General features: G+C 34.6%; 1 protein-coding gene across 2 annotated transcripts in view; it reads left to right on the forward strand.

Annotated features, from left to right (window-relative positions):
• The window catches only part of slc29a3 (solute carrier family 29 member 3), an 85,725-nt gene that overhangs the window by 30,264 nt on the left and 41,161 nt on the right, over positions 1-14,300 (forward strand). Inside the window, exons 3-4 of one of the 2 annotated variants that reach the window (XM_039768734.1) lie at positions 3,879-4,085; positions 5,804-6,078. In XM_039768734.1, the coding sequence (XP_039624668.1) occupies positions 5,809-6,078 (270 nt within the window). In that variant the 5' untranslated portion in view covers positions 3,879-4,085; positions 5,804-5,808. The remainder of the gene's footprint in view (positions 1-3,878; positions 4,086-5,803; positions 6,079-14,300) is intronic. The other variant, XM_039768725.1, reaches the window with a different exon arrangement.

A 14,300-nucleotide genomic window follows, 5' to 3' on the forward strand; every position in this document is an offset into this window, starting at 1 on the left:
AGTGGCAACCACCCATGTATATGACAGCACAACTGTGACCTCTACAGTATGTCTAGTTTTTATTTGTCTGAACCATGAAACAGCATACAATATCTTGTAACTACCACTGCCATCTTAAACATTTAAAAAATTTTATAAGCATTTTTTAAAAATCATGCAATATTAAAAGTTATCAAATGAAATGTCATACATAAATTGCATCAGCATTCATTGTTGATAAAATAAAAAAAATATATAAAAAAATTCCTGCTTTAATCAAACAATATGGTAGGGTGATAGCCTTACAATTATTTTACTTTTTGATTATTGGCTTTGGTGAGCTCTTAAAACACTTAGCAAGTGGAAAATGGCAGAATCAGTTTAAAAATGGCTTTCCTTCAAACTCTTCATGTATTGCTGACTACACTACATCTTTAATGTTCCATTCTTATTAAATTAGTTTTTCTACTGTATCATTTAAAAGGGAGTACTGTATGTTCCAGCATGGTGTTTCAATCATGTTCTAATGCTGCTAAGGTATATTTTACTGGCTGTGAGTGAGATTTGATAGTGTACAGTATACTCAGGAAAGTGTATATAAATTCTTAAATGTTTGTTATTTTATGTTAACACATTTGACCTGATCAAGTATTTGAGGTACATTGAGTGATATTATCTTGTTTTTCTATTTGATTATTAATTACAGTAAATATTGGTAAATGTCTGCATTTGTACCCTCCATTTTTTTAAATCACAGAGTCATTGCAATTTGAGAGGATCCTCTTTCTTTTTTTTCCTTCAACAAAGCAGATACGGTATGAGTAAAGGGTATGTCACATTATGCAGCTTTTCCTGCAATTTTCTGTCATAGCCATCATCTATACTAATAAAAGGCAAAGCCCTCACTGACTCACTCACTCACTCACTCATCACTAATTCTCCAACTTCACATGTAGGTAGAAGGCTGAAATTTGGCAGGCTTATTCCTTACAGGTTACTTACAAAAGTTAGGCAGGTTTTATTTCGAAATTCTACATGTAACGGTCATAATGGTCGACAACGTCCGCCATGATAAACTTTCTTATTTATGGCCCCATCTTCATGAAATTTGGTAGGCGGCTTCCCTGCGCTAACCGAAACCGATGTACGTACTTAATTCGGTGGTATGACGCCACATTTGGCTGCCATAATGAACTTTCTAACGGTCTTTATTGCCCTCACTGACTCACTCATCACTAATTCTCCAACTTCGCGTGTAGGTAGAAGGCTGAAATTTGGCAGGCTCATTCCTTACAGCTTACTTACAAAAGTTAAGCAGGTTTCATTTCGAAATTATACGCGTAACGGTCAAAAACGTCCACCTTATTGAACTTTCCAACGGTCTTTGTTACCTATGGGCCCATCTTAAGAAATTTGGTACGCGGGTTCCCAACATTAACTGAATCCTACTTACATACATATATACGTCCATAGCCTGCAGCTCGGTCGCCATGTGAGGCGCCGTTGGGTCCCCCATCCCTACGCCTCCCACGTTGTTGGCTGCCTGCCTATATAAGGCCGTCCGTCGCTCCGGTCTCTTCATTCCCTTCCTTGCTTTGCCATGGTATTCACGTCTCCCTGCTGATAACTGCAGCCTTTTTATTAAATGCACGGCTTCTCCGCTGTTTTATTGTTCGTTTATTCCGATTATAGTTATTGTATAGGTATTAGACTTAGTTTACATTGTTCAGGTACCCATTTCCTTTATCTTTCCAACCGCACCCCCATTAACATGTCTATCGAGGTGATCACCATCGATCAAAGAACTGTCATTTACCGAGTGGTTTCCATGCCCGGAGATGGCGCCTGCCTTTCCCATTCTCTGTTACGTATTGCACAGCCATATCGGGCTCACTCTTGATATCCGGAGGAACATTGTGTCTTATGTATTGAATGACTGGGACAGGTTCACGGTGTGGACTGATGACGGTACAGGAGATAATTATACTACACAGAAGCACTATAAGAGTGAAATGCTTAAGCCCTTCACCTATGGTTCTGCATGTGAGTTGATGGCTGCCGCTGAATTGTTTGGTTGTCGCTTTCAAGTGTACCGAAATGGCCAAATATTTTACACCTTTGGACAACCGCCAATGCCTCTTAAACATTTTATATTCACAGGTGACGATTTCAGTAGTGGACACTTTGATGTTTATGAATGTTTAAACTCTCAAAAGCTGGATGCAAAGTTGTCAATGAAACCGGTTATATGCTTACAACACTTGACAGATGCCGAATGTCACTTCAACACAAGAAGTCCTGCAAATACTAACGTCATTGAAACAAATCATGAAACTCAAACTGATTACGACAGCAGCAATCCAAGCTGTGAGATTTGAGGCAAGATTGCTTTTCACATGGCCAGCTGTACATTGCATGCTCAAGAGTAAGCTCAGCGCACAGCTTGGTCATATTACAACTGGAGGGCTGAACTGATAACGTGGCATACAAAGAGATCCTTAACAAATAATTATTGGTATATTTTCCCTCAGTTTAAAAAGGTTTACTTTTCTTCTTAATTAAAATTTTAAGGCAGTACTTTGCTGCTGCGAAGCGCGGGTATTTTGCTAGTTTACATAATATTAGCAAGTTCAAGGCAGTTTGTGCCATGTTCCCATGAAATCAGTCATCCGATGTGACATACCTAATGACTCGCTCCATCTAGTCTGCAACTCGCTTGATAAAATCTAAAACGTTTAGATTTTTAGACCTGGGGACAAGCTCTGTGTGCCTGAGAGCTGGCAACCAATGAATGCTCATCTTAAAGTACAACATATTTAATGTAGCAATGAGGAATAAGAAGCATGTGTGTTTTGAACCTCACAAACAGAAGAGAAACTTGTTTGACTGATGTCTCATGTTCTACATACACAACTGGTCATAAGTTTTAGAACTGCTCAGTTTTTTCAGTTTTTCTTCAGATTTAGTCAGTTGAAATGCAATGAATATCCTAAAATGGTTAAAGGGTAAGCAGTAAACTGCCAGAGGTTTAAATTTAATGTTTAGGTTATCAAAAAATGAAAAAAGGAAATATCAGAATATTCCAAATAGGTCTTCTGCAGGGAACAATTAATAGGTTACAACCTAAAGATGTTCTGCAGCAATTTAATTAAATTGTGTCTAGCAAGTTGAAACCAACAATTTACACAGGTTTACCAGCTTCTCTTAACTAAACAATTACTTAAAAACCCCTTGAAATATTGTCTTTGGACTACTGCGGACTGGAAGAAAGTATTATGGACCGATGAATCAAAATTTGAAATCTTCATTTCCTCATGCAGGAAGTTTGTACGCCTTCGAGTTGGTGAAAGGATGGTTCCTCAATGTGTGACACTAACTTTCAAACACAGAGGAGGAAGTGTGATTGTTTGATTCTTTTTCTGGAGACAGAGTGGGTGACTTGCACAGAGTGACTGACATACTAAATCAAGGGTTACCACATTTTGGCTGTTCTCAGCAAAAATTGGTTACTTTGATGAATCAAAAATTTGAATAAAATTTTGTACACTTCTTTACTTACTTTTTTATTTGCCATTGTTTATTTGTTCTATGTCAACGTAATATTGTTCAGGTAGTACTTTAGAGGGTGTAGTAACACAGTCTGTTCCAACTCTGCTTTAAGACAGACAGGGTTTTTAAGTAATCAACAGAAGTTGGGACACCTATGCAAATTGTTTTAACTTGCAAGGCTTAATTTACAGTAGTTGCTGCAGAACATCTGTAGATTGTAACCTATTAGTTGTTTCCCGAAGAAGGCCCGTTTGTAATATTCCGATTTTTTTTTTTCTTCAGTATTTGCTAAACTGAACTTTAAATTTTAAACCTCTGGCTGTTTACTGTTCACCTTTTCACCATTTTAGGTCATTAATTGCATTTGAGCTGATTGAATTTGAAGAAAAACTGGAAAAACTGTGGCGTTGTAAAACATTTGACTGCTATATACTATGTCAAAAAAAGGAAAAATGAAGAAAAAAAATGCCGATATTGAGACTGAACTCGCCATAGCTGCTAAACCTTTGTACACAGTGGCTTCGATCAGGCAGCATGGTATTGGCTGTCACAAAAAGGTAAGAGCATGATTTTGCTGGAAATTCAGAACTCATCTGTAAATGTGACATGATCCGTGATTTTTCTGTAGTTTAAATTGACATGGTCCAGCAACACACTGAAGAACTGCAATCAGCAATTCTGACATAACCCACAAAAAAGTTGTGTAATGTGACATCGGTTTAAGTTAGGAGACATGTAACTTGTCTTCCTTGTCATCAGAGCAGATATCTTGCGCTGAAAACAATGTTAAGTAGACATGATGGCTGCTGTGCTATTAGGACTTATCTCTCAGAAAAAATTGCTTTTATTAATTTTCTATGCATTGGTCACATTCAGGATGGATGTCTGCAGAAAGACAAATTTCAAAATTAATTTGAACAGTCAAATAATATCTGAAAAAATCGAACTGAGTCACTTTTAGCTTCACTGTGATTGTGTGAGCCATTTAGTTTTACCTGTTATCCTAGTATACATGTGTTTGGTATGTGAAAGGAATATTAAGTACCCAGTGAAAAACTTGCTATTAGCATGGGGGGAATGTCCAAAATCCGTAAAGTAATCACCAGTCTTGGCATAACCAGTTGTGAATATGTATTGTGTGTGCATGAATGATAACCCAAACTCTTGTTGAGTCTTTCACACCCGTTTAAAATTCCCATTAAAGTCATTTTAATGCTGGAGCATGTTATGCAAACTTTCGTTCAGGTGTATTTTATGTATTTGTTTATAATTTGTATATAATATGTAGTGCAAAGTTGACTTGCTCATCAATAAAAAATACTATTTCCTATTTAGTTTAAAAGTGGAAATTTAGCAGAATGGTAGATCTTGGGCAGAGTGTATCTGCTAAGAAAGGAAATTTCGATATCAATATTTAGGGGTAAACTTCCATCCATACAATAGAAAAACTAAATACCTCAAAATCTCAGAAAGAGTTTAACGATGTTATAGGAAAAGGGAAAATTAGCTAATTAATTAAATGGTGATGGCTCATACCCCGGCACTCTCTCTATAAAGTCTTTGAATGTGAATTTGCATCTGTGGACTTTAAAGGGGGACCATACAACTGACGAAAATCACGAAAAGAAATACTTGAATGAACAATGTACACATCTAATAATGATAATATGTCACCATTCAAAATAATTCACTTTCAATTTCAAATCAAAAAATACACTTTCCTGTAAAATTGTGTTTTGCAATAACCATCAACAAAAGCCAGGTTACTAGGAATTTCTCTAATGCTGAAATGTTATACTCAGAGGAAATTGTATATAGCATGTTCAAGAGTTAGCAGCTCCAGTGACCTAATATTATAATTAGTACTTATTATTTAACAGATGCCTTTTTCCAAGGTGCCTTAAAACATTTGAGATACGTTTTGATTTCTTTTGATTTGTTTTTCCAGTTGGTGTACAGGCATGTGTAGTAACTTGCTCATGATTACACAGTGTACAAATATGGTATGCAGAAAAGTAGTTGTTACATAGTACTTTTGATTCATTTGGTTAATCGACAGCACTATAACTGAGGCCAATTGTCTTCCAAAATTTCCTGGCGAAGTTTGGTAAAATGGCTAGTATTCTATGTAGAACAAATGTAGAATTTGCCAATCAGTTTGGATACTATTTTAACAGCATGAAAGTTGATGTCTGATTCTCTTTGAATATAATAATCTTTTTGACATGTAAATGTATTTTTTCTTAAATAAGAGTGTATTCCTTTTTCATTTCAGTTGTGATGGAGACGTTCCATGGACAGCGAATCAGTCAAAACCAATCCGATGATTCCAACAGTGATGACCAGGACCCACTACTCCCTAGTGAAGATTCCATACATAATCTTTATGCATCCAGGCAGAAACCTCAAGACAATTTCTCTGTAGTTTATGCCATCTTTTTCCTCTTGGGTGTGGGTTCTTTGTTGCCTTGGAACTTTTTCGTTACTGCCAAACATTACTGGACGTACAAACTCAACAGTGGCTCTGGGCCGAGCTCATCAGATTTTAGCGTAAGTGTGAAGCTGAAAAATGTAAAACAACTCTGTATTAAAATTGTTTACTGTACTGTAGATTTAAATCATAATTATCTGGGAAGGAATCTAATTTCAGTAAAATTCCTTATGTATTGCCACTGCTCCTAAACTGTTTTAGGTTTTCTTGTGTGTTTTTTTTTTTTTTTGTTGCTTGGGCTTGTTGTCTGAGGACATTTAAGTTTCAACATTGACTGTCAGTGTGAGCTTGCCAGATCTTCATGGTTATGCTCAAATTTGCTCCCTTTTATCATGCATTGAGACTTCAGTCTTGAATTGTTAATAATACTGTTATGTGTTTGTCAGTTATTTGAATTTCTGTTTATGACATTAGAGAGAAAGCAGCAGTAGTTGTTGCTTTATAAAATACAATAATGATCTCTATGGAATAACTTAATTTCATTGAAAATCCTAATAAGTCCTTTGTGTAAGTTTGTTATCCTCATGTCAGTTTCATTAAAATATTTCCCATGATTAGCACCTATCAATGAATGAACAGACAACATTCCTTTACTGTACCAAAGACCTTGTGAAGCAGAAATAACCAAATGACAAAAAGAATAATAACCGTGTGTCATTACATACTTTTATTATAATTAAAATTAAAATATTTATTTAACGTAATATTTTATAATTTAACCCACCCTGGGTTAAATAAATAGCACAGGTTTTCCGGTTCAGTCCTGGAGTACCATTGTGGCGCCGGGTTATCATTTTATCCTGTTTAGAAATCAGTGGGTCAGTCTTAACTTCTGCATGATCTGATCGTTTAATTAGCTAACCTTAGTTAGCATCTTCTTTTCTTGTGCTAGTATGATATTCACATGTACAAGAAATTCAGATTTTTTTTTACCATAGCTTTAGAAGTTTAACTGCCTTTTACCATATTCTTCTTAATGCATCTTTTTCTGTGAAGTTTCTTCCCTTAATTGTATCCAATCTTTTTTAAGGTTTCACTCTTTTCTTACTAATTAGCACACAAATGAACATTCTGTTGCACTAGCTTGCTATCATTTAACATCCAGTTTCATTTGCACCTTTGTCTCCACTGCTCATCACTAATTGTCAGAATTTGCATATAATTAAAGATGTAAACCCCAAAAAACATTGTGAAATTAAAATGTTATGGTTAAAGGAAGTTAAGCATTTAAAGGTATAGCAAAACAAAAATTTCAGAATTTCTTCTAAATGTAAATATCATACTAGAGCACTTTTCTAAATGTAAACTAAGATAAAAATGCCAGCTAATTAAACAATTAGATCAGTGAGATGTAAGCGCAACTCAGTGATTCATGAAACTTTTTGAAATAAAATCCTGCAGCCACAGAGATAGCCCAGGACCGAATCTGAGAAACACTAATCTGTGGTAAATAACTTTGATACCTTTAAATCTTTGCACTATATACCATTGTAAACTTACTGATGTTTACTTGTAATCTAATTGTTGGTTTATAGCCTACAAGGATCTTTTTGAAATGTTTTGTGTCTTCTAAAAATGTTTAATTAGCTTTTGTACCATTCAAATATGTCGTATCATTATTGCTGTTATGTGGCACACCAAAATAGGCAGCAGTAGACTGTCTTCAAGTTGCAGTCTAAATAAAACCATCAGCTTTCCAGCCCCACTGCATTATCTTATGTGACTGAATGTTCTGCAGTTTAGAATATCAGAAACCTTTTTCCATTTTCTTTGGAAGTTTAATAGTGCTTCAGACTTACAGAGAAATGTGAGTTATTATATGAAAGATATTTGTCTCTCTTATCCACAAACTGACTATCCAGTATGATACAGCAGCAAACATCTAATTTAAATACTGGTCTAGTCATTTCAGTGTGACAAATGAACATTCAAACGTATTTCTGAAAGGTAATTTATGTTTGGTTAACTGTGCCGTTTGTTTCTGTTAAGTTAAGAGTGAATGGTAAGCAGCAATCCCCTGACATTGGAGTTTTTGATTTTAATTATGTGATAGTGCCAGTTGATTGGTCAGGAGAAGTGGATAGCTCACTGGAGATCTAACTAATCGTCTTGTTCTGGTTTTATTTACTGATATATTTTTAAGCTCCTCAAAGAAATACTAAAAAAGAAAGTGATACATTTTAAATATATATTACTGGAATGCATTTCAATTTAGTTAATTTAATAGTGTGCATGATAGTGGAGTGTGAAATACATAAAATGTATATATGGGTTGTGCTGTTATTATTAATAATTCTATTTTTATGATGATTTTAATTGGGTTTTTGGATATTCACAATATAATTACTCCCTTTAAAAAAGTAACAGCCTAGAGTAAAGCAAGTAAGTGACAGAGATTCCTAATAAGATAGTTGTGAGTGTAGTGACATAGGCGTTTTTCTTTTAAACACTCATTTTTGGATTCAGAGAAGCTTTTTATCTTATGATCTGCTGTATTTACAATTTTCCTAAATCAATTAGTTTTTTATACCTTCCAACTTTATGTTGCTGTTTACACATTTAATCTATGGCAAGACTTTGAGCAAACACTGATTTTTGTAGCTTGTGTTCAGCTGTTGCCCGCTCTTCATTTATCTTTTCCAGAGCTTAAAATTTTGGGTTAGGATAGCACATATCTTACACAAATTCTGTCAGATATAAGTTTTTAATGAATGAATTTCCCAAATATAGTTTGGTAAGCACTCTTTCATTCTTGTGGCAAGAATAGTCAACATCATTTTGTAAATCACCGTTGTATAAGTATGTCAAATGTGTTACTAAGGAATTCATTTATTTTTGTTCAATGTTTATGCTTGTTAAAGGTTGTATGCATAGGATGTCACCTACCTGTTGTCATCGCAAGCAGAATGCACAGTTCCAGAATACAGCAATCAGCCGTTCAACTGAATTGCACAAGTGGGCAGCAGAAATCGAGGACAGTTCCCTTTGTTTAAACTTTTCTTTTATAATTCGGATCACTTAACTAGATTAGTTTTACAACAGGAGGTGGCATAAACTACTAATTAATGTAGAACTGCTGTAATTTTTAAACTCTTTTTGGACAGGGTTAGTTTTTTCACCAGGTGGTGGTTTAAAGTTAGTCCTTGAAATGGGATAGTGACACCGCGGTACGCTGCACCAGCATTTCCTCATAGTTAATGTTTGCATACTGTCAGTTCAGACCACATTAACAACTTCTATCTATAAGACAAATATATCTGTTTGCATGTCCAAGGAGGACAGCCCTGCACACACCTGCTTTTCTACATAATTTGTGTATATAACTGTGCCAGTGGACCTCAGAGGGGAAGTAATTAGTGTTGGGCATTTTGATTCAATTTACTGAATAATTCTGTAAAACTGCCAGTTTTTCGGTTCATTTGATTCATTTTTAGGCATAGCTTATTCTGTATTCCTTTGGGTTCCCTCTGATCACATCACAAATATATAATTTGATAATCCATACATTGGTTTCATATATATGTACTTAATTTCTGGCATTGTTAGTAAACTTGTCAAATTCTCAGATGACACAAAATTGGAGGGATGGCAGACACTAAGGAGGCAGCAAAAAGAATTCAAAATGACCAGGACAACCTTCAGTTTGCAGTTTAATGTAGTAAAGTGCTAAGTGCTATACTTCAATCAATTATAAATACAAGATGGGAGACACTGTTATACAGGAAGCAACTTCTGGAAAGGATTTATGGGTTTATGTTGACTAAGAAATGCACAGAAGCAATTAAAAAAGCAAATAAAATGTTAGGCTATATCATAATAACTGTTGAATTTAAGTCAAGGGACATTATATAATGCAAGACCATGGTAAGACCATATTTCGAGTGTTGTGTACATTCCTGGACACCACGGTACAGAAAAGACATAGCAGCCCTTGAAACTCTGCAGAGGAGGACAGCCAAGTACATCCCAGGATTTAAAGACATATCCTATTATGACAGATTTAGATTAAACTTCTTTATTCTTGAGCAGAGGAAACTACATGGGGGCCTATTCAATGTATTTAAAATCCTCAAAGGCTTTGATAAAGTTGACCCATCAACATTCGTTCAGCTTAAGGGTAAATCACGTACTTGAGGACATCAGTGGAAATTAAGAGAAAGTGTATTTAAATCTGAAGCCAAGAAGCACTTCTTTACACAAAGAGTTGTGGGACTCTGGAACAAACTATCAAGACATGTTGCTGAAGCAAAAACCTTAACAACCTTAAAGAAGAATCTTAATGGAATATTTGGACAGCTTAGCTATTAGCTAAATAAACAGGCTTGAAGGACTGAATGGTCTCCTGTTGTTTTTCATATTTCTTATGTATTCTTATGTATATGTTTTTGCAAAGTGTGGTCTGTTCCTTATAACATAATTCCACTCAAGTTGTGGTGACAGATGAAAATCTTTCAAATCTGAGACACAGAATAAGGGCAGATGAGCTGATATTTTACAAAGATTGCTAAGGGAGGAGAAGATGTCAGTTTTAACCAGAAAGGAGCTTGTGGAATTAAGGTGTAGAAAACCCTGGTTAAGGGGTTGTGAATGTGAAGGCTCATGTACTGTAAGTTAGCTGAAAAAATTGTGGAGTTGGTGAAACTACCTAAAAATACCGCTTTAGCTTATAGATTAAAAAAGCCCTGTGGAATGGGCAAACAAAAAAATGATCTGCATTTTAATATTATATCAATAAAATATTGTATGTATGTTGCCTAAGGGTTATTTGCTCTGTTGTGCAAAGCCTATCTGTTATACAGTAATTTGGGTTTCCAATTTCGGTCTTTTTTTAAATAATTGAAATAGTTCATTTCACTAAAATAATTAGGTTAGTTAGCATATAATAAATTAATATTTGTCTTGACATGTAAAGTGCTGATTTAAGCAGTGATTGTTTAATAGTGCAACTAACATGACAGCCAGTATTTCATTTACACATATTTAGAAAAGGCACTAAAAATCAGTTTCTTCCCAGTATTTTGGCATGGATTCCACATGTGTTTTCACCTACCATAAAAACTACTGCTTACTTTCTGTGTGTCAGAAATCCCTGCTAAGTTGTACTAACCTAAATGTTCCTGAGACTGTCAGTGATCAATCAAATTATTATTTTAATTCAACAAAATAATATTTAGTGATAAGCAGATATATGGTCTAGTTTAAAAACATTTTTCCTTATAGATTTAGCTTTTGCTAACTTTTTATCTCTTATGTTTGCTTTGAACTTCACAAGAAGTGAAAATAAGTAAGGTATGCCTCTCTGCTAAAAATTGTCACTTTTATGCTTAAATGAGGCTTAAATTTGAACCTCAGTTTCTGCATGAAAGCGTTTGATGTCAAAAATAGATACAGCAGGTGCTTCTATTTGATTGCGTTCAATGAGTGTAAATCTGAAAACCTTAACCTTATTTGCATTTAAAGCCTTTCTAGGATCAGAGTGCAATGATTTTTTTTTCTTCTTGACAGTGTCACTCTTGCACTTAGTAGAGCTGAACGTGCCAAGTATCATTTAATTTTTTTGTCACTTCTACTGTCTTAGTTTAGATAATCCATTGTTTACTTTTTTTATTTATAGTAACTACAGTTGTATCCACACTTAGTGATTGTGGGCCAGTACCCAAGGAAAAACCTAACAGGTATTGTGTGAATGCATAAATTACACAGAGAGAGTACTGTTGAATACAATGCCCCTCTAAGGTTGTAAGGGAACAACAGTAATTACTGCACCACAGTGGTATCCATAAACATTTTGTAACTTTCTTTTTAACTGGGAAGTATTTTCAAGTGTTTTAAAGTAACTATGAAAATGAATAATGACACAAAACATTTTGGTAGGTGCTGCTGATATTCCCCATCTGGGAAGACTGACTGTCCTCAATGGCACTCACAATGGGTCTGTTGATCTTAAATCTGCTTTGGGATACCTTTAAAATGTCTGCTATCATCTTTCACCTTACTAATGTTTGTTCATACTGTATGTATATTCTACCTGCTTAGGACATGATTATAACTTTTCCTTATCTTTTTTGAGATCAACAGCATCTCCACCTTCCCTTGGCAGTATAATTGTCTCTTTCCTAAAACAAACTTTTAAAGATTGTAAAGAATCATTTCACTGGCTAAACATTTTTTTAGAGCTCCATTTCCTAAACTGGAATTGTCTTTAATGTATATGGTTTGACCTGAACTACATTGACATAAGTATTTGGCATATATTCTTGATATGTTGTGCTATTTTAAAAAAGAAACAATATTGTGTTTGGAAAATGTTTATCCAGTGCAAACCTATAGACGATATGCTTATGTATTGTGCTGTTTCAGCTCCCTCTTTCTTGAGCCATGTGAACCATTGTGCACAATACAATAATATATAAAGGCTACTATGTTTTTACTTGTATACGAAATATAGGGAAAGTATTGTAATCGTCCAAAAATTCGACCTCGAGATTTTGATGAATCTCGACATTTTAGATCTACCTGACTCCAATTTACTTTCTTGTAGGGAAAGTATGGTAATCGTCCAAAAATTTTATTTTGAGATTTTGTTGAATCTCAACCCTTTAGACCTCCCTGAGTCCAAAAATACCATTTTTGGAATTGTGTCTGTGTCTGTGTGTAAACACGATAGCATGAGTACCCTTTCAGTTAGGTCAACCAAATTTTGCATACAAGTATTAAGTACAAAACGTAGATTTCTATCAACGTTTGAGTGATTTTCACTAACTGGAAGTGGTATTTTATTATTCATGCAGGTGCAGAGTCCAATTTATTCCACTTTACTTTTATAATTGTTCGATTTTTGTTTATTGTTGATGATTCTTTAATATACATAATATTAAAATTCTGTGTAATCATTGTCTTGCAGTTTACTCCTCAAATATACATCCCCATATCTGAGTATGCGAAAAGTCTATGAGAAACCACTCCTGATTATTTATTTTTTTATTGAAATGTTTGGTTCCCTTTAAGTAATCTTATCGGGCATCAAAGATAATCATTTTCATTTGTTAAAACTATATCATTATAATACTGTTTTTCGGTTTTTAAACTTGATGTTTTACAGTTACAGGAAACATTCCTCCCTGACCTGTTGAGCTGAATGTACAAGAAGATGTCAACTCTTATAAACTAAATATAAGTTGTATGCAAAATAATGGCCATGTTGCTGAAATTTGTCTTAATATGTGTTAGTTATGTGAAAGGTTGGTGGAATATACGTTGAATAACACCTACAGTGCACAGATGCACATTACCATCCAAGTGGTCTATGAACACAACTGTACTGTCTCCAGCTGTCGTATTGATCATTTAGTATTATCCTCTCAAACCCTTTCTCTCAAACATGTCTCATATCACGCAGTAGTACGTAGGTGTTATAAAAAGGGTTATATATTTTTTTTTTTTTTTTGCTGCTGATTCTTCAATAGTAGAAAATGATTAGTAGGATCTTTTTTAAGACCTGTCATAACATTTATGAAATTAACAAGGAAAGGAAAAAACAGGAATTATCCTAAAATACTCCATGTAACCTAAAAGTCTGAGAGAGGTCTTTGAGAGTAGTTTTGGAGGAATGATCTTATCACATCAGTTCTTCTTGTATGCCATAAAAAAGAGCCTTTGTGTAAAAAGAGTGCAGAAGTGCATGGTAATATTTAAGGTTTCGTATATATATATATATATATATATATATATATATATATATATATATATATATATTAGTGTTTGAAGCAGTTATACCTCACTCACCTTAGTGAAAACATAAAGCAAAATAAAGCCAAATATTTATGTGACACCAAAGGTGTGTTATTGATGATGTATTCTTATCTTTACACCCGTCTTTCACAAGTCACCATGTTCTCTTTATATATGTGCAAGATGCTGCAGCAGTGCACCCTACTGATATAATTTAATTCACACCACCACTTCTATGATTCCTTCAAGGAATTGTTAATCAGACCAAAGGGCCTTTAGTTCAAGGCAGGCATGTGGAAAACAGCATGATCTTTTGGACAGAGGAATTGGGGGCTACCATTGTCGGTTTCATTTCACGCAGAACTGAATATTGTTTTTACCAAAACTTTACCTCATAACACATCTAGGTCAGCTAGGCACGTGTGACAAAGATGTTAAGCACTTAGCTACAACTTGCTGAAGCTGTCTGTTCCTTCTTTTAATTGCTAATTTTCGTGTTGGCACCAGTGCAGCTTATAAAAGCAAGAGAAATATAGAGACATTACAACAT

The sequence above is a fragment of the Polypterus senegalus genome, chromosome 1 (assembly GCF_016835505.1).
Source record: "Polypterus senegalus isolate Bchr_013 chromosome 1, ASM1683550v1, whole genome shotgun sequence".
Taxonomy (NCBI): domain Eukaryota; kingdom Metazoa; phylum Chordata; class Cladistia; order Polypteriformes; family Polypteridae; genus Polypterus; species Polypterus senegalus.